Source organism: Oreochromis aureus, linkage group 15 (genome assembly GCF_013358895.1).
Source record: "Oreochromis aureus strain Israel breed Guangdong linkage group 15, ZZ_aureus, whole genome shotgun sequence".
NCBI classification, from domain to species: Eukaryota; Metazoa; Chordata; class Actinopteri; order Cichliformes; family Cichlidae; genus Oreochromis; species Oreochromis aureus.
Genome location: NC_052956.1, coordinates 3,118,642 through 3,144,215, shown reverse-complemented (window position 1 = coordinate 3,144,215; position 25,574 = coordinate 3,118,642). Strand labels below are relative to the sequence as shown.

The 25,574-nt window shown below is 43.9% G+C and overlaps 1 protein-coding gene across 4 annotated transcripts in view; it reads right to left on the bottom strand.

Annotated features, from left to right (window-relative positions):
* ccdc85cb (coiled-coil domain containing 85C, b) overlaps positions 1-25,452 on the bottom strand; it is a 48,130-nt gene extending 22,678 nt beyond the window's left edge. For 3 of the 4 annotated variants that reach the window (XM_031755201.2, XM_031755202.2, XM_031755203.2), the window contains exon 1: positions 23,955-25,452. In XM_031755201.2, the coding sequence (XP_031611061.1) occupies positions 23,955-24,669 (715 nt within the window). In that variant the 5' untranslated portion in view covers positions 24,670-25,452. The remainder of the gene's footprint in view (positions 1-23,954) is intronic. The other variant, XM_031755200.2, reaches the window with a different exon arrangement.
* Positions 25,453-25,574: the final 122 nt, after the last annotated feature.

Below are 25,574 nucleotides of genomic sequence, written 5' to 3'. Positions count from 1 at the left end.
TATTCATGCTGGGAATCTGAAAGAGGTCCACCTTAAAAGCTGAAAAAGGGGGTGGAAATGAGGAAAGGCAGAGAGGGAAGAGAATCAAAGAAATGGAGAGACGCCACTCCCTCCAGCCAGGCAGTCAGAGCAGCAGTAATCATTTAAATGTAATGTTTGTCTAAGTAACATTATTTTAGCTGCAAAAGTAATTCCTTGAATTATTGTTCCATCACTTTATTGCTTTTGTAAAAACCTATTAAATTGCTAAACTTACCTTTAAACCCAATCAAGATGGAGCTTACATGAGTGCGTCACCATAAGGTGTGTGAAGTACAGTCACCACCTCGAGTTATGGTGTTGTATAATAGTTGGAAATGCATTGCTTGCATAACATGCCACCTTAAAAGTGGACTTTTCGAACACCTTCAGCTGCTCCTAAACAGTGTGCACAAGTTAAGCTGCTAAATTTTAACCTGTGAATACAGATTAGCCTCCATTTGCGTTGCCAGGAGCAAATTTGCATCAACTCAGTTGATTACATAGGCTTTGTATATAATCAAGCATGACGAAAAACAGGTTTGGTGTGAAGGCACCATTAATGCTAGCCCATACCAAGCTACACAGCAGTTCACCACAGTCTCTTCTCATAATGCAGGTTCTGACTTATTAAATGGTGTATCTGTCGTGATGCTCTCACTTTTCTGTGATAAGGTTTCGCTGCCTCCAACCTACCATGTATGCACTTGAACGGTGAGGAGTGCAGCCTGACTGATAAAGCATTTTTAAGAACGACACCAGTGGCTATATTTGTTACTTAAAAAAAAAAATTACAAAATTGTGAAATGTGAAATTAACTTTTTTCCAGTTTTGGCTTCCAAACATTTAGATAGCAAAGATGACAAACAGACGGTACATTCATTTTTACAGCATTGCTTTCTTTTTGTCTTGACGTTGCAAGTCTAACAAACCTCCGCTCTGGCGTAAAAACGAAACTTTCGTCGCCCAGTTCATCAAGATGATGAAAAGGGAAAGTGTGTTCAACAAACAAAGAGAAACAAAAGGAAAAGTATTCAATGACATTTGCCTGCAGAGCCTTTCTGTGCTCCATAATGTAGACATGACTGTGTACTGTCAGCTCAGCAAGATGTTAAATTCAGGCCGATTAGTTGGGAAAATCCTTCCCTAAGGAAACTGGTTAGAGTGGTCAGGAACGTCAGATTGAAGATGGAAACATTGAGCTATAAGAGTCATGTCCAAGAAAGAATTACTGATGTGCATTTGTGTCAAATGTGAAGAAATCTTCTTTAAGTGTTTGAGATTTATTTATTTTTGCTTATGACATTTTAGCCTGGAGTGGCTGAGGAACCCAAAGAAACAGGGTTTCAGGCTTTCCTTTCTAGATGAACAGTTTTAATTTATCAATTACGTTTATAAAAACTGCAATAAAAACAAGCTAATATTTCATGTGCTGCATTCTGCAATCCACATATACAGGCATGCACTCGGCCAGTTAGTTCCTTTGCTTGGATGCACTGTAATCGGTCATAGCCAGGGTGAACTGGCCAGGGGAACAGAGAAGAACAAGTTAAGTGGGCAACCACGCTGCATTAATGAGGGGGATGGCAAAACCTGGCAACCCAACCACATAAACCACGGGCTCCTGGAAGGTCTTCAAAGCCTCGACTGGCTCATCAGCCGGCGGGGAGCTAACCCCATCTGACAAGACATGGCACCCACTCCAAGAGAGCGAGAGTGAGAGCGCATCACCTCCCCACGCACTCTCCCGTGCACGAGTTCGTGCATGTGTACGTGGGAGAATGTGCTGTGGAAAGAAGCGAGTTTTGTTTTTTTTGTTTTTCGTCATGTGAATGAAAATGTGTAAGTGTGTCTTTGCGTGTGACAACAGTGCAGTGTTACTTTACCCTCGAAGGGAGACGACCCCTGCAGAGTGACTAACGTGAAAGTTAAAAGTGTCAAACGAACTCCAGAGGGAAGGCTCGTGCTCGTCGACAGCGCTTAAACACTGACCAGGTGAGATCGGCTCTTTAATCATTTGCTGCTTGTCAGTTGGAAACAAAACCAAACACCAACAGCTCAGCTCAGCTTCAACGCAGAGAAAAACTACGAGAGGAGGTTTTTGCCTCGGGGAGTTTTGGGTGGCATAAATATTTCACGCACTTTGGTGTATCACATGAATAACATGGCCTTACGAAGCATTGTGCGGGCATGCAGTGGAAAGTAGACAGTTGAATGGATGCAAAGTGCACCTTGGACCTTGACCACAATAAAAATACTGAATAAACAAGCTTTGTGTTCTCTGTTTAAGAGTAACAGCAGGTCTTCCTCTCTGCTAAGCATTAACTTTCAGCTCTTGTGAAGAGAGAAATGAATTACATCTGACCATCAGTAAATTAATTTGGCAATTATGAGGTTAATATTTGGTTTACACGCCGTTTTCTGCACAGTTTTTTTTGGTTCAGTGTCCCATCCAGACAGAAAAACAACATTAAAAAAAAAAAAAAAAAAATCTTCCTAATAGTGAAAGCACTGAATCACAGCAGAATACAGCGTCCCTTTGGATGATCCAAAAGCCTTTTCTCTGATGGGGAACAACCTCAGATTTCAAAATAAAGACCAAAACTTTCAAAATCAAGGTTTTCAAAGTAAAACATAAAAATATGTGTGTTAAAAGAAGGACAAAACTCACAAATAACTAAAAACATATGGAAAGGAATGTGGAGAGAAAACCAGTGGGACACCCAAACTGCTCTTCAATTACACTAATAGGCTTCTGTCAGTTGGAAATGTTCTCTCAGTCCAGAAGTCTAAACACATTACAAAATAGGCTTTCCACTTGTTTCCTGCTTCTTGCATCCTCATTTGGCCTCATATTTTCCAACGCAGCTCAATCTGTCTGGATAAACAAACGGATGCTGGCAGCGAATCCCTATCGACTTTGTCCAATTCCCCACGGTAATCATATCCTGTTATGCATCTAATCATGTAAATTTCAGACATTCAGTTACGCACAGGTCAGCTGGGGCTCTTCATAATGTCAGAGGTTATTCGCTTCCATTGAGTGGAAATTGAAAACGAATTCTCTGACGTCCAGCTATCGATCGCTCTGTCTGCCTCGACGGTGGCAGAGAAAGAGGGAGAGAAACCTGATTTATTTATAGGTACTCCCGCAGACAGCGACGCTGACGCGCGCCTTGTTCCCATCACACATCCTGCCCGACAAAGTGATGCCTCCCTCCGCTGTCTCCTCAGCTCGTCATCACCACCCTTGCAGGGTCAGCGGATGCCTTCGCACGTCTGCACCTACGGCCGTCGGGCTGAAAATACGTCTGCAATACAGTACGTGTGATATCTGTGTGCGTCACTGATTACGTATACAGTATGAGGCCACACATTAATGCACAGATATTTTTGTATGTTTTTTTTTTTTTTTTTTTAAATGGGAGACTTCCAGGGTGACTATTACCAAAAGCTGTCAAAAGTCAATACATTTGGTTTAGCACTTGCATTGCTTAAGTGCTACACGGTACTAGGCCACTTCTCAGACTACTGCCCCATGCCCTTAATCTTTTGATTAGGCTAAAAGAAAGGCAATCAGGCAGCTAGTTGAGTTTAATCCTGTGAAATCAAAGCTGTGGGCTTAATTTGGTCCGCACCCTTACTGTCCGTGTGTGTGTGTGTGTGTGTGTGTGTGTGTGTGTGTGTGTGTGTGTGTGTGTGTGTGTGTGTGTGTGTGTGTGTGTGTGTGTGTGTGTGTGTGTGATGGCTATTCATTGCGAGACAAAACAGAAAAAGATTAGTGACATTTTGTAGATGGATTAGCTGGTAGCTATTGTTTGCCTTCAGATTGCCGTCCCGAAACTCTTCAGCCTACTCCTGCACAGCGTGTATGTTCTGTTATTTAGCAGATAACCCGTTTTAAAAATCATCCTTTACCCCTTGGTTTACTGGGTGATCAAGGTGAGGAACCAAACTATAAGATAAATGGACATTAAAAGCGCTCCAGTACTAATTTAACAAGCTGTCACGGGCTCGCTAAAGCTTTCAGGGGTGAGCCATATATTCTGTTCAGTCTACGCTGACTCCAAGAGGACCAAAAAAGGCTTTACCGATATCTCACGCTCGGCAGCACTCAAGGCCCTCAACAATGAAGGTCAGGGGTCATAACTCTTGACTGACTCGGGGATGGGGCGCGTCATTCCTCTAGATCAGCAACCATTTTCTGCTGGTGCAGAAGAAGATGATGGTGGAATTAGTGCGTTTCTGCGTATTTATTTTAAATAACAGCACACAAAACTGCACAATCCCCTTTGTCTGAATACATTCCAGTATAATGCAGCCATTTAGATGGGATGATTTGTTCGGGGGATTAGGAGTGCTTTGCTAGCAGGAATTATGAATATTTACTTGAGTTAAAACATGTTTTAGTCAACAAACTAAAATGAAAAAAAAAAAAAACATTTTGGAAATGTCAGCGAAAACGGCAATTTAACACGTGAGTCTGGACGACAGATTCAAAGATATGTTGCCTGTAAACGTGTGGATGTCATCAACGTGAAACCCCACAGTGCCCACGGAAGGCTTTGCAGAAGAGGCTTAAGAGATGGCTGGCTTTACCTCGCACAACCCACAACCCACCGCAGTGTGTAAACAAACACCAGAGGGCATTGTGGGTAGAGAACGTCCCCCCAGAGCCCACGGCCCTATTTAACCTCATTCCTCTCCCGTTACCACGGTTTCGCCACCGCAAACCCCATAGCAGCCTCATTTGCATAAATCTGCATTCTTTTAAAAGCCTGTCTGACTGACTGCTGAGCTGGCAAAGGTTGTGCTTATGTAAGCAGAGTCTAAGAGCGAGCAGTTAGATGGTAAATACAGGGGACGTTCCTTCCATAAGTACAACACTGAAACCCCTTTATTATCGGCCTCTGAAAATCCCATCTCCCATGTGGGTTCTGATGCAATCCGCAAAGCGGGGCTTTTTCTTCCAATCCTGTGAAAATAACATTTCCAGTGACATCATACAGCGGTTTCATTACTGTTGACGCCAATATCAACCGCCAGTGATTTCATTCTAATGTAAATCGGAGAAAACAAACGGAAAAAAATGAGGGCAGGCAAGATTCAGCTTGTGACTGCGCTATTTAATCTATGAGCTGACAACATCTGTCTTGCTATGTGTCGACATGGACGGTATTTATGTTGACTACATCTCAAAACAAAGAATTACATGTGACAACATGTAGGAAATCCCGAAAATGACTTTGCATAAGAATAAAAGTAAGAAGGGATATTTTTTGGGGGGGGTAAGTTAACACCAACCTCAATGCAGAGTCGTATAGGTGCAGCTCTCACTGCTGCCGGTGCGACGATAGAAAGAGAAGCAGGAAAGTTTGTTTCCTTCTTCATCAATGAGAAGAAAGTAGAGTATGCCAGCAGGAATCCCATTTTACAATGTTCACAGGCAAAGATGAACAGTTCAACACTTATTGTCAGGGTCTGGTCAGAAAAAAACCAATATATGGGCCCTATCAGTCGCTATTAGAGACGGGGGAAACACCACTCAACCTTTTGTAAGAGTGTTAATGTTGCATCGTTTGTTCACCAGAGGACACTCTGCAAAGTGAGCTCGGAACACCACAAACATCAGCCAGCTGATTCGAGTAGTCACTGAGAGCTAAGTTCCTGTGAGCAAAAAAATTAATTATTTTTAAATTTATACTTTTTTTAAGCATGTTTCGATATTGGTATCGGTCTTAAAAACCTACATCAGTCGGGTTCCGTTTGTAATGGCACAACTAGTCGAGAGTTTTGTAACAGCGCAAGGACAATTCTCACAAACGAACATAAAACCCTGTCCATGCGAGTCATCTGGAGGTGTACCAAAAAGGGCTATTGGCACAGTAACTGCCGCAAAGAGAAAAAAGGTCTTATGCAAGAGCTGTTCAGATAGACAGCATCTCATCCAAACCACAGCTTAAAACTGGATTGATGCTGGATCCGAGTTCCGCAGCTTTTCGCTCGCTCCCACAACAGTGATTTGAGAAACGGTGAAGCTAAGCGAAGGCGACAGCACTTATACTCTGCAGTCGTCAGGAAAGAGGGCCATTAGAAAGGAAACAGGAGAATGACAGCAAGGCGTACAGTAGGGAGACAGGAGACACTGTGCAGACAGGACAGAAACAGGCATAATAACAAAGGGAATTCTATTATAGCCCCCATTATGAATGGTTAGAGCTGGCTGGACTGAAGTCTCCACTACAGAGGAAAACAAGGCTAGCCAGGAATCATTATCCACGCCACTGATATTATCCCTTGAATTTTGGGGGTTTTTTTTAGCTCCAAGTAAAACTGACCAGTCTGTCTAGCTTTGAAACGTCTGCATCCTTTTCTGCAGGAGAAGCGTTTTTAAGTCCAAACAGGGGCACGCCACTAATAAACACATTCACAGACACAGGATGTGTTTAACCTCTCCCCGACGTGAGGTTCCTGCAGCAAAGTAGCAATTTAATCGAAGCGAATAAGTACTCCTTTTCCCTTTGTTGATGGAAAGATGACACCTAGCTGTTCCAGATGGATACAAACAAAACACTTCTTCATCTAATATTTAAGTGCGTGAAAGATAAAGTCAAAGGTGTGAAACCTGAGGGAGAAGAGGAGTCAAGTGAGCGTAAATGCCGGTGACCTTTGAGGAAGAAAGTATTACATGTCGTGACAAGCACACATTAGGCTACACTCCTGGTTATTTTTGTCACGTGGCAGGCCTGAGAGAGCAGGGCTGCACTGAGAACTTGTTTCCCTTTGCACAGTCCTGCTAAGCTTTCTTAAGGTGCCTGATCAGTCCAAATGTCTACAGCTAAAACTGATCTAGAGCCAGTGTCCTTCAAGATGGACCACTAGTCTCTTCACAGCTCTGCTTCAGTGGCATCTTTAGTAAAATCCCTGTGCTGAATTTAGCAAATACTGAAATTTGCTCCTTTTCTCTCTGTCATAAATTGAGTGTGGACCTCCCTGGTTGAGAACAACTGCTTTCATATTATTCCAATATGCCAATAACGATTTGTTTCAACGCTAAATTGAAAAAGTTAAAGAGAAATGGAGCCTGTGGTGACAAATACCCAAGCGGCACTCTGTTCTGGCAGAGGTTTAAATACTTTGTAAAGAAGCCCAATCAATAAAGTAAGCAGCTCCAATCATGTGAGGGTGATTAATTATACGAGTAAACACTTAACTAATGAAGCTGATGAATGGCTTCATGGAAGCGGTGCCATTGCAAACATTAACTCTACTTCTAGCCGACCGCCGGTGCCGCCGCCCGTGTCGGCCGACCCTAAAATTTAGAGCTTTAGATTCAATCGGATAATGGAGTGGATTAAAGCATTATAGATATTCTGTAACCCAGCATATAGGGAGAGTTTAAAATCCCATCGCACACACCATGCGGTGGTACATCACAAGGGTCCCAATTCCATAAGTGCCAGTGTAGCAGTGAAGCGCTCCATGCTTTTAATAGGCCTAAACCCTGCCTCTGACTTTACAGTCATTAGGTTTATTAGTGTAGCTCGTACACGCGCACACATACACGCATGAGTTGAGAATCCCAGGAACAAATTCCATTAGCGAGTAAGACTAGAGGTTTATGGCCAGATGGTTAACCTGCCTTGAATCAGCCTACAGTAAAAGACACACATACAGACACACACACATAAATGCCTCATAAAGCTTAATGGAAACTCATCAGTTGGTAATTTTATTATACAAGACCTCCCCGGCACCCCATCGTCTGGTCGTCAAGTCACACTTTCTCTCTGCGTGACGCATGGCTATCGTTCGCACAGCGGGGCGGTTACACAGGCTGTTTGGTTTGAAGCCTCTGATGGGGGCTGGATCAGAAGCCCGTTTTATGTCAATCTGACAGATGCAATCTTTGAAGATGGTTTTTGGCGTCTGGCTGTCATAAATAAAATGTAGAAGAAGAAGAAAAAAATGTGAGGGGACAATTTTTCACCGGGAAGTTATAACTGTGGCAGGAGCTGCCGCTGGCTGCTGAAGCCGCTGAACTTTAGAAGGTGGTTGAGTGAAATATGCACTCGACTGGGATAATAATTTTAACGACCAGGATTGGATTTTTATTTCACGAATGCCTCAAAACTTCATGCAAAAACTATTTCAGCTTGTCCAAAAGTAACAACTTCACTACAGGCTTAAACAGAAGCGTCACCTCCACACCGAACAGTCGACCTACTTTAGTTGACAAAATTGAGCTACGTTGATCAGCGAGTTCATCAGCTATCTGGAACAAACTCTCAAATTAAGCCCATTCGCCCTTCTTCTCCTGATTGGCCGCCCCTTTTAAGCAGAAGGTTTGAACTATTGGGGAGGCAAAAGGCACCAGTCAAGAACAAAAGCGGGGCTAACTTTATCTCGGCGAGCACGGTTGGGTCACACGCTGCTTGGCCTCCATTGTCGTTTGCGGAGCCAGCTGTCCTCTGGGAGTCGCCGTGTCAGCTCAGATTAGCAGTGAGTGACACAGATCAGAACGAGACAGCGGTCACCAGGTGGTCTCTGACTCCACTGATTGTACTAACAGGCCTACAGTAAAAACAGAGGGTGGTGAGCAGTAAATCTCCAACAGAATCCAGTTGGGAAAAACGTTAGTGTGTCAAAAGGGAAACGGAGGATCAGGCTGGTGGCAAACAAATTTGTACACGCTTACAGATGAACAGAGTACATAGGAGTTCAATAACATAAGAGGGAGGTAAATCTTTCAAACTGGATTCAAACAGCCCTCGGCTTTTTTTGTTTCATTTTTAAATGGAGGCTTCTCAAACCTCTAATCATCTTACTGTAAAAGCTCCAGATTAGCAAACAGGAACATATGTTAGATTTTTTTTTTGTCCTTGACAATATTCTCATGTCTGTCTCCGTTTAAAAATTCCACTTAATCCAACGTGTTCAGCAAGAGGAAGCTTCTCCTGTTGGGAGATTCCCTCCCTCCCCCCCTCTCCTTCTTCCTTTGTTCTCATGCTCTGCGTGCTCAGATTTCCTCTCAGTTTAAAAACGTGCAGGCTAGGCCAAATGGTGCGAGCGTCTTGGTCTTCTTGTCTGTGTGTCAGCCCTGTGACAGCCTGGCCTTTCACTTCAGAGTGTGCGTCAGGAAAACTTCAAGCAATCCTGCACAGGACGGGATGGATGGGATGGTGTTCAGTCCATGAGGTGTCAGCACAGTGACCAGAAAGACGAGCGTCAAACCGCACAAAAATAATTAAAACTTAAACCGCTGCAGGCTGACGAACTGACGTCAGCTGCTGTGTCTCCTTCACGAGTTTAACTGTTAGTTTCACGAACATTTCTAATGTTTCCTTGCCAACCTAGTGGAAAAAAACGAATCCATGCATGAAATTCTCAACGCTCTCACACAGCACGGAAATTAAAATGACGACAAGAAGGCAAACCGCCTGATTTCCCTTTCCACCTGGTGGAATATGACCTCTTCTGTCACATTTTTCTTTCCGCATGTGGAATCCCACGAGGCAGCTCAGCAAAAAGGCATCTTCACAGACACAGAGTTACGTAACAAACCTGTTTTTTTAAACAGCGTAACAACAATAGACTGCACTCACTGCACCTTTCATCCAAGTTCCTGTCAGCGTGCCATTCTTATTGACTTCCCACAGAAATTTAGAGAGTCAAAGAGGCCCCACTCGAGAGCCATTAACATCTGCGGCCTTGCAGTAATCACAAGTTCACATTCCATATTTTACAGTGAAAGCCATAACTCATATTATAAAAAAACATGTAAATAAGCGAACTTCAGACCACCACTGAGACGTCTGATGGAAGCAGAGCAGTTAAGAAGTTGGATCCGCTCCAAGCTGGATCAGTTGTGAAACACACTGATGACGATATGCAAATTTACGAAACCCCGGCTACAAAAGAGATTTGCATAGCGTTGCATTTGTTGGATTAAGCTAAAGGCTGGAATGTGAAAAGGGGAGTGTACAAGCCAGACCTTTAAAAAGCATCAATCATTCAAATCAGCGCCATGGGAGCACTTTAGATAAGCCAATCATCGCCGAGGCCGAGGGTAACGCCACTGTCAAACTGCTGTCAAACCCTGACAAGCTGTGCGGTGGGACATTGGCCTCCAATGGCTGGTTAGTGAGCATCAGGGAGCTAATCTTGCTAATGCCTCCAGGCACCTATTTGGGCAGTTATTTTGAAGGTGCTAGATGAACTGGGAGAGCGAGCTACAGCTACACTTTCAGTGGTTACCAGGACCCAAAACTGCATGTATGCAATCTCAATGCAAATTTTATATATAGAAACAAAAAAAAAAAAAAAACACCTGAAAGCAGCTGCCCAAAAATAAGGTTTCTAAAGCCATTTCCTCCCTCTTGGGTTATATTAATTTTACAGCTTTGTTATCAATACAGAGAGCCAAATGTCTCAGGATCATCCATGCAAAGCACAGATATGAGAAACAACAAGAACTCATCTGCATTTTTACTAGGATAACACGTAAATATGCCTGCCTCTGCCGTGTGCACGCATCAACGCAATCACCTGATTGTCGACTCATGTTACAAGTTTTCGTTTCACTCTGTCTCCTACAGTGTGGCTGATATCAGGAAAGAAGTGAACAGTGTGGAATCCCAATCATCACCACCCAGCAGGGCCGGCCAATATTGTGTAAAAAAAACTAAACAAAACCAAAAAAAATACATTAAAATTGAGCGGATTCCTCAGATTCCTTACAAAAAAAAAAAAAAACCCATTACTGTGTTTGCTGCTTGGTAGAGGAGAGCATTAGGAATCACTTATGTGACTCAAATGGTACGCAGGGCAGAATGTAACTTGCACTTTGTACCTCCAATGTAAAACACAGTGATAAAATGGGAGCTGTGCAAGCAGAGATAAAAGGCTTTCTTCTGGTGAAATATTTACTCCTCTGAAAATGAAAGTATGTAAAGTCAGCGCCAAGTCCTTTTTTCAGCGCTTAGTAACGTGCACTGTTCAGTGCTCTGCAGGTGTAGTGATGTTTCTTTTTCTGTGCGTCTCCTTCAGATGTTTTTCTCAGCAGAAGCACGTGAGGTTAGACAGCCTGTTTTGTTTCTTTTAAAGCCGTGAGATATTTCTCCTCTCACCGTTCTTTTATACTTTGCCCCTCGTCCTTCCCATCAGCTCCACCAATAATTTGGTCTCCTCTTTATTTAGGCCCCTTTAATGCTTTTGGTTTTATCTCCGTTTCATGTTTCCACATATGTGCTCAGATCTTCTCTCCCTCTTGCACATTTTTCTCAAGTTTTACAATTTCTCAGATTTCCCCTCGTCAGCTGATGGCCACTGACGTGAGCTCCCTGAAAACCTCCTCTGTCAGCCTTTCCACTCGCTTGCTGCACCGCGCCACCGCGAGCTACGTGTCTGTGCTTTTATTTTACTTTGTGGCTTTCTATGAAAGTGTTATCTCATCCAGTATTTCTCCCAAACAGTGAATGAAACGTCTGCATGGAAAGTGCTTACACTGTACCTTTTATCTTGCTTCACGTTGCATAAATGCTCCACCTTACGCAGCTTAACTGAGCTCAAACTGCTACCACATGTCACAGCCTCCCTTTTCGTCTCTTTCCGCTGAATGCCCACTGTTATTGTTTAGTGTACATGTGCTGACTACGAGGAGGCCCCTGCAGGTACGGGAGTGCACATTCCTGCTCGAGGGAGGCCTGATTTAAAGTCACCAGCCTCCATCGAGATACATTCCTCTGCAGCAAGATTCAACTTGTTTAGAAGTTTCCCAAAAAAACCAAAAATAACCTAAGCTGACAGGAGAAATTTGTCAAAATGTACAGCGAGATGTATGGCAGGAATGAGCACAGCAAAAAGAGGTGCCTCTCTGTGGAGAAAGCGCTGTAAAGCACACCCCATAACGCTGAATAAAAAGGGTATAGTAACCTAGCAACTGGCAAAAAGGGAACACTGCTTGCTCTGCAGTGTCCTCCGTTGCTCCTGGATCTTCAACCTTGCATCCTTCTTACAGAGGTTCCCCCTCAGCAGCCCTGTCAGAAACACTCGTCTCCCTTCTCTCATGCTCTATCCTTCCGCTTCCTGTTAAGACACTCTATTGCACCCCAGTGAGGGGCACTTTCATCAAGCACACATCCCATTTAACACAGCTATGTCATCTAAAGGGTTTAAGAGAGTGCATCGGTTTATTCAGCGCCTATCATACGCAGGGCTACGTGCCACGTATTCAAAAGAGTGGTGGGCAGAGATATAGCACTGGAGCCTGCTCTTCAAATCCTTTTTAAACAGAAGCCCTCCCCTCCAAACCCTCTGCCACGTTTGAGATCCGTGGCACAGCTACAACATCAAGCAGTTTAATCCACTTCCATGTTTTGCAGACTGAGAGGAGATTTAGCAAGGAGGAGTGGATATATAGGAGATAACGTAGGGCAAAATGTCTCTGGAAATTCCCCATAGCTGCTTTTGCTACTCTGTCTACAACTATAGTGACGGGTGTCTGCAAAGACAGACACGGGTCAGAGTGGATTCCTTAAGAAAAAGGACACAATTTTAGAATATGAGGTGTTTGTTAATTTGTGTGCAAAAATTAATAGGCTAAATGTGACTGAGGTAGTGAAGGTGGAAGAACATCAGTTCTGGGGAGTCACTTTGCTTGAAAAATCACAAACTAAAGCGTTGGCCTTGGTGAAGGACACTCTGCAAGCGCCCTTTGAGTCCTTCTGTGCGGTGGCGTCTGCATACGAGGATGTGTGGGGTCAATCGGTTCACTCAGACGGCATAGAAAATATCCCAGCTGCAGCGTTTCTGTAAATTTCAAGATTATATCATATATAGTTTTAGTACATCTTTGATTGTGGATTTTTTTTGGACTACTCGGACATTATGCACATTTTAATTTTTAGTTAAACCTTTAAGCCATCTTTAAATTTATGTGAGACTTCTAAACAATTACTGAAATGTAGTTATGTGTGACAAACATGTTGTCTTTAATGCCAAATTCTTGACTGACTTTTAATAAACAGAAAATAATTAATAATCGAAGTACCGGTCAGAACAATTTACAGAATTTTTTTCCAAACCAAGCTCGAATAAACAGATCCGACTGATCGGAGAACTGTATTGCTAAATGTGCATTCACAGCTCAAAACGCCGACCTGTACTGAATATATAAATTGTAAAATAACACTATGTATGAACCCAGAATCTCAGTTTCTTCCTTTTGTTTAGACAAACCAGGACCCACCTTCAGATCTGCAGAGCGCTCGGCCTTAACGCGTTAAAATCAAATAAATTCCGCAAATTTTTCCAGTGAAAATACACAGTCGGCATTTACACGTCTGGTGTGTAAAAGCCTCAACTCATTTTAACTGAATTTGAATAACGTTCAGCTTATCAGTCACTTAGTTAGCCATCAATAATCATTAGCCTATTATTGCAACCACTGATGTAGCCTGCTAGTTTTGGCTACAGCAGCTAATTGCTTCTTTAAGAAGTCCACATGTTTCACTAACATTCATTTCTAGTGTTTGCTTTTAGCTAGCTTTTTAACATTTATTTGAAGATGCACGCATATTTTTAGCAAAAAAAGTTTTAGTCATAAATTTAGCTATTCTATTTCAATGGTTTATTCATTATTTTTAGCTAATGTTTACATTTTTCTTTTTTAAATTAGAGAATAATTTTAATAGCTGTACTTATAGAACACTTTTGCAAACATTTATTTTCTTTGTGACAATTACTATTTCAACCAGTATAACTAGTTTTTGCTCTCTTGGGGGGGTTACATGTGTTTAGCTCAGTCATTCGGTGCACATACCCCCTTCCTATTGCAGCAGGACCTTACACTTAAGCCACTGGTTAGAAATCGCTGTTTCAGTCGTACCGAGAGACTGATGAGGATGTTCTTGTGGTGCCTTGTGAGAAACACTCGAGATGAAGTGCTAGCCAACCTCTTTTGCCCTGCAAGCAGATGTCTGACTCAAAATGTGCCGATGCTGAACTTTCCCAAAAAGAAAAAAACAAAAACCAGCAGGCGAGGAGTACAGATCAGAACCAACTAGGCCACAGAGCTGGGGAGGAGAAATAGGCTGGCTATAATTGGCTGTCATAAGTGTCATCTCCTCTCAGTGTGTGAGTTAGAAGAGTTTTGAAATACGATGTTTGATGCCCCTCTGAAGATGAATAACTGCCTCAATTTGCCTCATATGACACCTACCAACTTTACACCAAGCTCGAAACCCGTCTCTATACAGGGCGGCTTGAAAAGACGGAAAAGAGAGGGCGATTTCTTTTCCCTCCGTTTCCCACTGCAACACTTTTAAACCAAACTGTCTCACATTCTTTTAAGAACCATCACTGCAGCCAACCAGAGCCAGCAGCCTGTGCTTAATCAGACATTATCTGCGCATCTGCTGAACCCATAGCTAGCTCTGATGGAGTCAAAGAGGATCGGAGGGAGACCCAGGAACATCTCCAGATTTTTAGATAATCACGCAGACTTTCCCTGGCGGTTAGTCCATAACCGTTAATACCCGCACAAACGGCAAACGCATGCCAGATAAAAAGCATCTGCATCACTCTCCCTCTGTTGCCAGTCATCGATTTGGTCAGGTAAACGCCTTTTCTTCCCGTGAGCTTGCATTTTTGCCCGATTATCAGCTTTCACGTAAGCGCTTTACGATTGTCACGGTGGAATCAAATGCCCTACGTTTGGCTCGGTTTGAATAAATAATGACTTTGATCAGGCTGTATAATCTGAGGCCGAGCTCAGTTAAGTGGGGTGGTCTTAATACCTTTTTTGATGGACTGTCGACAGCTGTCAGATCGTCGCTGAGCATTTGTCGTGAGAAGTGGGATGTGGTAAAAGACAGATGAATACATATTTAATGTGTTGGGAATACGTTTGATGCGTTCACAAGGATTGCAGCTTCAAAGCCAACCTCTGACCTTCTACGTTCTGACTTACCTTCTTTTCATCTGTTGAACTTTCTCTTTACAAGATTTTTCCCGTTATGTATCCAAGTTCAAAACAGACATGCATTTCCCAGCACACCTAGATTTATGTATAAGCCTGGTGGGTTCAGTTCTTTGCGTCATTGTCTATCTTGACCACTTCGCTATTAAAGCTCTACTTTAAAGCATAACCAAATGGTTTCAATTGCACTTTCTTTCCAGCGCCCAACAAGAAATAGCCGAGAGAAATGTGTTTCTCAAGTGCCGTGCCAAACCACAACAGAGATGTTTAAGTTACGCAGCCCAGCCTGCAAGAGGAAATTAGCCTCCAGAGCAAACCAAAGCAATGTTACCTGAAACCATCTTAAAAAAAAAGAAAAAAAAAAAGAAAGAAAATTCCTTAGGATGGAGCAATAGTGCTGCAGACTGTACGATTGATTCCAGATGTTTTACCCGAGAGTCAGACCTCCACATTATCTCATCCATCTCGATGGCCAATGGCCAATTTCACTATTTTACAAGTGCTCCAGTGAACATCCAACTAGAAATGTGACGCTATTCTCATCCAAGCAACAAAGCAAGCGTTTCAGTAATTCTTTAATGCAACAGTTCTTTTCTCTTTTTCCTTCTTCACAAAGAAGTGAAGAAAGTTCATTCTCCTGGCTCCAAATCGAAAAAGCCCCATTTAAAGAGCCCAAGCACTCACAAAAACACAATCTATAACTGTTAAGACTGGAGGCTGGAGTAAGGTGACATCGCTGTGTAAACTGAAGCAAGGCGAAGACATCTGCTGACTCCAGTCTCCAATGTCACAGCGACCAAAACGGAAGAGCTGACAGGCAGAAAATCCAGATAAACGCCTCGTTCCTCCCGGGCCCTCGAAAGGAGCTGATGAAGAGGTGTTCTATCTACGAGCTGCTGACTTTTGGCAACCTGTTCTACTCTCGAAGGTCACTGGCGGTGTTGCGTAGACAAAATCAAATTGCTGATGGTGACTTTACAGCGCGGCCCAGATGAGTTTTTGCCACCAATTGAACTCTGTCCAGCTGCTCTCATTTGCATCCTAATCAGCTTGTTATCAGATCTAGTGCCACCTGACGTGAAACGTGAATCGATAAAGGTCTTGCCAGGAGTACAGCGTCTTTCACTTACCTCAACTTTAATCGAGAGCAGGTCGCCAACCAGGGATGATGAGAGTGTAAGCTAAACTGCACTGCATTCGAGACAAGTTAGCCACATTGGGAAACAAAGCAGGAAAAAGATTTTGGATAGGATCTCAGAAGGGTTTATGTTAGGAAATTTAAAGTGCATTCTACATTTAATTGTTACAGTGTGAGATGTTTTACCTGTATAAAGCTGTCACAAAATATAATTCAGCTTCACACGACAGTGCCCACATAAAACGTGGTCTAGTGATGAGTAAGCGTGCAAACCACGCCCTGTTTGTCTATTATGAGTGAGTAACTCGCACACAGACAGAGCTGACCTCACTGGGCTGGCATCATTGTGCACGGGTCAACCACCATGGAGGCCAACCATGCCCAAACCAATCCCCATCCCCCCCACCCCTTACCTCTCTCCGCTTCAGTGACTCTGAGGCTAGGCGTGGGAGCCATCGACTCGCCCCACTGATCACTGCTTGTTGCCTTGGCAACTGAGCAACCAAGCCCCTCCAGCAGCCGGCTGTCCAATGATCAGAAGAAAAGGACAGCCTCTTAGATAGGCACGGTCGCAAAACGGAGGCACAGCGTGAGGACGACAGAGCCAAGTGCTTTTATTAATTGTATTAAAACACAACATCAGCGGCACTTTTATAGATTCCAGTGTGTCACTGATGACCACACGAACATGAAGCATTCACGACTTGTTGTAAAACTTTTTGTTCTCTTAAAAGGCCTCGCATTGAGCCAGCCCGTGTGTGTGCGCGAGCCCCACGCTGGCTCTGTAACCTCATTCTGTCGGCCGGGTGCTGCACTGACGGGAATGAGAGGACAGTGAATAAGACAGCAGGTTCACAGAAACCAGCAGAGAGACGGATGCGGATAGATGCAACGACTGGAGAAGTCTGTCAGGTAAGAATAGACGGGGAGGCAAAAGTTCAAAAAGCGGCCTAGAGACACGCGCTTTCCTCGATTTTTTCCATCCTGCTGCTCCTCTCTCTGTGCAGTCTCATTCCTGCTGTGTCACAACGAGGAACGGGACCCACTTCCTCTTTTGTTTGTTCAGGAATGTGGGACGTCCTGACAGGCAGGCTTTTCATTGACAGTGCACAGCTGAGAGTTTCCCCACTGAGGCTCTCTCTCTCTTAACCTGTCCTGCGTACATCAGTGAGTTTGTGTTTCTTCTCCATTATCTGTGTTATCAGCCCAGCGGGCCTCAGTTTGCTGGAGGAATACAAGCCACAGATGCTGGCTATACTCCAGGGACACTACATGTGACACAACCCAAGTCACCGCTGGGTCTAATTATGTTTTGTGGGGTATTTTGCAAACTACAAACGGCGAGCCACGGCAATTTTACGTAGATTTATAGTTTCGTTTTAATTTGATGTGGTGAACCTTTATTCGCTTTGGCACTTATGACGATCTCAAAACTGCCGTTTCAGTTTAGCAGCAGAGAGCAGCTGCTCTCTTTCTAAGTTTTGACTAGGCAACATGGAGGTGTTTATCTTTACCAGAAAAAGCACCACTAAGCAGGGGAGAGGTTACAAGAAACCACCTCGGCGTCTTGGAACACAGAAACATGAATCTCAGCACGGACAAACAGGATATCGGTGACAGAAACATCCTATTCCTGCTTAGACGCCCTTTTTCTGCCACACAGACTTCCACACAATGACTTGAAACGACAGCAGAGAGGAAAAACACCATTGTGTTGCTGGTCCTACGGTTTCCTTTGAAACAAGAAAGGAGCTCACACAGAGAAACAGAGTTGCTGGTTGAGATATACTGAAGAAAAACATGGGAACCATTCAAAAACCCAACTTTCCTTAGAAGTAACAAACTCTTCTGTATGAAGACGATGAACTAATGCAGACAAAATAGGCAGAGACTGATTTTTTTCCCCATATAAACGACCAAAATGGTGTTTTAGTTCAAGACTAATGCGAGGAGATGAAAATAATCCTTGATCCTTTGCTTTTAAAGTAACTGATCAATCATAATGCAGTGAAAATTGCTTCTGTCACACATGAATGTGGACATGACTAATTTTCTTTAGTATGATGAAGTATACAAACACACGCTGGTGGCCAACAAAGACGGCTGGCTCTACAGTTTCATTGTGAGCTTTTAGGTCATGTCACTCCCTAAGGGTAACAAAAAAGGAAATGAAAACAGAGTGAAAGAGAAAGATCGCTAAATGAGAGAGGTGAATAGTTCACGCTGACTGTGGCTCCTCACACATTAAAGCACACATACATGTAGCAATGGCAGGTGCTAAAGACCCCAGTTTAAACATGCATTTTTATGACTTCTCAGTCAGTTAATTAGGAGTAATTTGAACCTAATTTCAGCCTGAGTGGGTTGGTTTAGTGGATGACTCAGCCGAGTGACTAAACATATTGTACTAAGGCACAGCTTCTCAGGAACAAAACGTTTTACTCAGGAAAGTAGATGCAGGAATCGGGGCGCGCTTCAATATATAGAATACTGGGAAAAACTCTTGAGCCACTCCTTAGTATTTTCTATTTTGTTATGTTTTGAATAGAGTGCAAACATACACAGATATACATTCACATACAGTATATAAAGGCAAAAAGAGCATTTGTACAGTTTTGACAAGCTTTAACAGTATCTGCTACGACCATCTTTATTCTTCAACACAGTAAGAACTATATTAGACCAGATTTCTCGTCATTTCTTTTAGTCTTCGGGAATAGTTCTCCAGGTTTCTTGAGGCTGAAAAATGAAGCTGTTCCACATAGACTGATTTATCTGCATTCATAACTCCAACGCCACTGGCTGAAAGGCAGCCCCGAACCATGAGATAGCCTCCACCGTGTTTTACAGACGGTTGTAGACAGTCACTGTTATCCCGCTCTCCTGACTTCCTCTGTATACACTCACAGTTTAGAGTCATCACTCCATAAGTCCTGTCGCCACTGATTTATAGTCCAGTTCTCCCAGTTCTCGTGTAATTTGGTGTAATTACCCAACAGCTTTGGCAACACATCAGCGTTTTTTCCCCCCGCTTCCCTTAAGAATGGCGTCTTGACAGCCACCCTTCCAATGAATCCATTTCTGATGATGCTTCAGTGAACAGTAGAGGGCCATTTCCTAAAAGCATGATGTTCATATACTGGTCGTCTGCTACAGATAGTTTTAAATCCTGACATTTATTTGTTTGTTTATCTCCAAGGACTGAGTTACAAATGAAGCGAAAAGCAGCCAATGTCAAAGAAAAACAAAGAAAGGTTTTCACAAAGCCGGGAGAACTATCGCTCAAGATCACTTTAAACAAATAAATAAATATATAAAAAGAAATCTGGTTTCCTGGAACCAAAACATAAAGAAAAGACGGGCGGCACAAGTTTTTTGCATGACGCTCTAAACCAAAATTCAAAAGTAGTATCTTGACACATCTTAATCTCTGGTGAATCACCAACCTATCTGACTGGTTTCTGCGAGCAGCACACACAGCTGAGTGGGCTGACAGACTGGGCGGTAACAAGCTCTAAATAAATAAATGAAAGGAATTGCAGAGCTGACGAACTACGTCAGCTAGTGAGCCAGTCGCTAACATGTCAGCCACTCACTACTGTGGCTTCTCTGCAATGTGCACTTTATCGCCCCCTTTGTTCTCAAGCTTACACACTATTCCACTCAAGCATTTTTACTGAATAAGGAAAATAATCTATCCAAGCTTGCTAATTGCTCGCTAGCCAGCTCATTAACTAAGCTACTAGCAAGACAAAGTCCCCATTGTTTATTCAGCAGCCATACTTGCAGGTTTCTGCCTTCTTATAACGCTCTGCAAACTTTTATGTTTATAGTGAAACAGCAAACTAACTTCCTGAATTTTGGACCGTAGGGCTCAAAGGTCAGCTCTGTATGGATGACTTGGTGTTAGCGGTGCTCACCCAATCTGATTTTTTTTTTTCCCCCCTCATAGCAAACGAGCCCACCCACTGCAGCAGTCTGACTAGAATAATATGAACTGGTAAGAACAAGCCTTTGGGAAAAGGGAGGGGAAAGTTTTAATAATCAAGGTATCCAGCATTTTGGTATACTTCTGCGGCTGTCAAAGATGATTGGGCTGAATTCCAAATTTCACTGGCCCCAGGCACGCACACATTTACAAAGAAAGCACACGCACTAGGCTGTGTGAAAGTAATGGATTAACCAGCTGCACCTACATAGCCCAATTAAAAGTATTTACTGACTCTGAGTCTTATTTAGTAAACGTTTTATTCATCTATGTTGGTACACAAGTGTCAACCAATAAAAGGGAATAAAGGGGGCAGATTTTTTGTAGAATGGGAATAATTTATGAGAAGTGAAATTCACAGCACAGCGGGGGCTGAGATACTGCGGATAGATCTGAAAATGTTACAAGTGGACAAAAATATGCAGATGACAGCATAAATTTCTCTCTTTCTTCAACTGAGTCTGAGAAACCTGATCCTCTGGGTTAGCTGGGCCGTAGCCACAGTAACAACTTTAACTAAAACCATCTCCATCTCTAATAACACGTCCTATCATAGTGATCATTCGTGTGCATCATGCACCTGCATGGTGGTTTGACATCTGCCTTACACATGAATAATCTCCGGTTTGACTCAAGGGGAAGACACAGACCCACCATACAAATTGGTGTACCAGTCCCAAGTCTGGAAAAATGGGAAGAGCGTCCAGTTTAAAGTCTGTGCTAAATCAAATATGTGGATCTAGCCTTAAACATGGCAAAGCTCGGACAGTTTGAGAGTTATCAAATCAATACTGGCTCATTAGTAGTGTGGACACTGGTAGAAAATAATTAAAGCATGCATGCATGTTTACACCTTCAGATTATCTGGGGCCGCTTTTAAAACAGAAACCATTTCCTGTCCAGGTGAGAGTTTCAGCAGATTATTAGATTAGAAGTATTGATAAGTGCTGCGAAGAATGCAGCAAGTGCACGTCAAGTTAATTCATCATATCAAGGCGTTTGTTTCCCAGAAAAGGAAGGACACGTAAATTGATGGTTCCTATCAGCTTGTCATGTCTGCAGTTTATAGACTGAAACGGGCTCAGCAGCACTTGCAAAAGTCAGGAAACTGTGGACATCAGGCGTAAACATTGTTGTGTGCGACAGACAGCTCCTTACAATCTCTGGCAGCTAAAAGGCCAGCGGAATGTGTAAGAGTGTCTAAAGGTCAAAGAAGCACTACTGCAGAGAGGATCCTAATCAGTTCATCTGGACAGCGTTTCCCCCTGACTCATTTGGAGAGTTTCAGGCGATCTGTGCGGCACTGTAGGGGAGCCTAAAGCGAGCCCTCTGTGACAGCATCATGTTTCAGGCGGTCTTTGACTGGAACTAAGTTCCAGACCACCAGAAGCCAATGCAAACGTTCAAAGTTTGGAAATATAAGTCACTGTTTTAGATTGGAAAACTGGGGGTTGCTTTGAGTACAGCTCAATGCTTTTTCTTCTAGGACTTCTAAACAGAAGCCTCACAGTTAACGGCACTCACCCCGTCTCACACACACATTGTCCTTATATCCACAAAAGAAGAAGAGTTGGCAGGGGGAGTAGGGTGGGGTGAATCGGGGTGGGGGTGAGCCATGTGAGTGCACAAGAAATTCAATTAAGCAGACAGCGGGATAGCTCCACAACCCAACCTCCTTTGAGCACAATGTGCCCTCCAACAGTCCCGGCTCCACTCCCAAGCTTCCCAGCCAACCCCTTACCGCCATTCAGCCACTCCCCCAACACCACCAAGACCCACTGAGGACCCTTTGCTGGGCTCCCTTTCATGCACCCCCTACCTCCCCCCACCCTCTTCCCAGTTGTCTCTTTTGCCTCCAAAGAGATGGAAATCTTTACGATGTGCAACAGCCAAGATGGAAAAACAAATTTAATAGTTGACATTAAAAAGTTTAAGGCAACTTAGCTCAAAAAGAAAGTTGTTAGTTTTAGACACACAAAAAAACCCTTTTTGTTTTCTGTGTGTGTGTGTGTGTGTGTGTGTGTGTGTGTGTGTGTGTGTGTGTGTGTGTGTGTGTCTGGCAAGCTGACAGATGCTGTTCATTTAGCACTTGTGCAGCAATCCTCGAGCTTGTCTGCTAAATGCCCAGGGGAGCCACTGGCATTTGGACAGCATTAAATAAAAAGCCACTCTGCAGACCTCACACCACGTCCAGATCTGACCTCGCAAAGATGGCCACTCCACTCAGATTTCAACCAGCCAATTGAGTAAATCTGTGCCGGTGAAGAAGCCCGTTCTACTCACCCTCCCCTCAGCCTCGCTCTGGCATGTAACAGGTAGCCAGGCAGCTATTCGAGCAAGGTTTTAAGAATTATTTACTCGGGGTGGAAGCGATGAAACACCTGCTTGACCGGCATGCTTCTGGGTAAAGCAATCTAACATGTGTAAATAACAGCTTCCTATGAGAGTAGCCTTGCTTTTTCCTGACATCTTAGGAAATATCAATAGCTGTTCTGTTACTTACCAGACTCGCGCTGTTTACAGCACAAGGATAATTTGCGATTCTCGGGGTTGTTTGGGACTACGCAGCGTCAGTCTCATTACAAATGCATAGGTTTTAACAATGAGATAATAAACCTCTCAAATGAGGCGGCCCTTTCCCATGCCAGCGTATTGTTAGAAATGTGTACATCATTGTCAGTGATGAACACACAGAGCCTGAGACTCAGGGGCGCACAATGTCACACACACACACACTCGCACATAAAGGCTGAGAGAGGCGCTAGGCTGCCGCAGACACAATGTGGATGTTACATAATAACAGCCGAGCAGAGACCAAAATGTTGCGTGTTGTGCGAGTATACGTGCGTGTGTATTTACGGATTAAGGGCTCCCTCGTGCATGCAACCAGTCTTTTATATTATGTTACCTTCACAGTTTTCTCAGTGCACAATTCCAGGAATGTCCAATGGATAACATGTGACTGGTGTGATCTGATTTGAAGCTGCTTGCTTTGAGCCTAAATTGTGCTGCGGTTGCCCTGTCCTTGTAAATCAGGGTAAAATAAAGTCCAACCCCCCCCCACAAACACACACACACGTGAAACAGACTTTATTCCTCTCGCAAAACAGATCACAGTGGGTTATGAGCCCATGTGCTTCCTAAACGAGGCTTAGTGTCCTCCTGTTCCATCATGGCTTTTTCATCCCCACTTGCAGCTTTCAGTCATGTATTTAGGTCTTAAAAAACAGGGACATTGACTTCTGGTTCCAAGCCATGCATTTCAAACGGGGGCCCTAAGCAGATATGAGTGCTCTTCCACAGCCAGAGACAACAAAGATAATCAGTGAACGACCCCAAGGAGAAAAAAATCAATCTGCTTGATCCCCTTTTAAAAGCTATTAAGATAAGTCTCCTTCACTGAGAAGCACAAGTGCAGTGACCTAAATCAGTGCAGACATAAATGACAGGTTGGCGTGGGGGCTGAAAAGGCCACTTAAGAGATGCTGTGTGTTTCATAATCACCCCAATCAAGACTTTACAGTGAGGTTAAGCCAAGACCCCATGGGTGTTAATCCATCCCAACAGTTCTGATCAGCATATGCAGCCACAGTAAGCACATACGCGCAGTAACTACACAGTGTGCCTCTATTAGCAGCAGAGCCCAGGAATACAGGTGTAAGGGCCAATTCCCCATTGTTTAAAGAAAGAATGGGACCAAAGTATTTATTTAGGAACTTTTAGATTCCGATTAGTCGACAACCTGCTTTACTTCCCTACAGAAACCCCATGATGTGGGCCATGCATGATGACTAGGGCAACCAGGTGTGTTTACAAGTGCATGTACTCACCATTGAGTCCATTGGGGATGCTTCTGTGATGATGTGGCGCTGACAGGTCATCCATGGATCTTCTCATCGTGGGCCCCATCTTACCGTTCTCCGAGGGCTTGTGCATGTGGTTGTGATTGTGGTGATCGGGGCTACCGGCACTTCCTGTGCTGGACGTGCTACTCCCATCTCCAACATCCCTGACCGTGCTGGTGCCCCCGTTCAGGTTGGTCAAGCTGGACTGACTATCTATGGAGCTCCGGGACCCTGCCCCATTCCTCTCTTCATCCAGCATGAGGATGATCTCCTTCAGTTCAGAGTTCTCCCTCAGCACAGTCTCCTGGTTGGCCTCCAGCTCCTTGAGCTTCATCATGTAGGTCCCCACCTCCTTCCACATGGCGCTGGCTGTGTAGCGGCCGAAGCGCTGCCACTCCCGGGACAGCTTCTTGCCCTTCTGTCGGTCGTCGTCCAGGAAGCAGCAGAGCTCCCGGAGCTCGTGGTTGTCATCCTGGAGCTTCTGGTTGATCTCCTTCAGGTTCCGGATTTCATGAAGGTGCACCTGCAGCCGCCGGTTAATGTCCTTCATCATGTTGCCATGCTCGATCATCAAGTTCATTTTCTCACCGTCAACCCTCCTTAATTTCCTAACCAGCTCCTCTTTGCTGCACCGCAGCAGCTCATCGTCCGTCAGCTGGCTCAGGTCATCCTTCGGCCCCTCGGACGGATTTTTAGCCATGACTGTCGCGGCTACGAGTCTCAGTTCGTTTATGCAGCTGCTTAAAATTAACTCTCAGAAACTCACTAACCTAACCTCAATTGTGGAATCGTGTTAAAACACGAATACATTGTCCAAAAAGGGGGAAAAAATCTGAAAAGTATCGATAATGCCCTGATCTTCAACAGGCCGATAATAAAACTGAAAAAACAAACAACACAAATATGATTGTGATGCTTCCACAACCACAGCTTTTAAAGAAATGCCACCACTGATCTGGTAAGAAATAAATAAAAAATACTCACAGGAACAACAGTTGGTGGTCACAGTCGGTCAGAAACAAACAAGCGATATAAAATCGATTATCAGGGATTTCCGATCACCGAGTCCTGTCGGCAAAAACACAGCGACCCGTAACAGTGTGCACAGTCTCTGCTGGACATCACAACATTCACATGATGCAAAACGTGAAATCCACCAGACTGCTTCTTCCTTTATGTTTAGATGAATTCAACCTAATTTCGCGCAAAACAGCGAATGTTCGAGTAAAACGCGCAACCTATAAGAAAAGCCCTCTTGGACGTGTTTCACCGTCTCCTCGGATAAAAGCGTCTTCAGTGAGGCGGCGTGATAGTGGACGACTCAGTCCTTTCCACCCAGCCAGGCAGCCAGCAGGCTCGGAATTATCAGTGGACCCCCCGCCTCTCTCCTTCTCCTCCCTCTTGTCCAAACACTCGGGTTTGAAATCATTCAAGAGGATTCAGCTCGAGACGACCAATCAAGACCTGCGAGAGAAGTAGGCAGCAGGTAGATGAAAAAGTGCGGCGCAGCCTCACAGGGCTCAGGCTCGGCCTTCTTAAAGGTACAGGAGGATATGCTCGTCGTAAAAACACACTGGATTCATTAAAGAAGGAGAAGAAAAATCA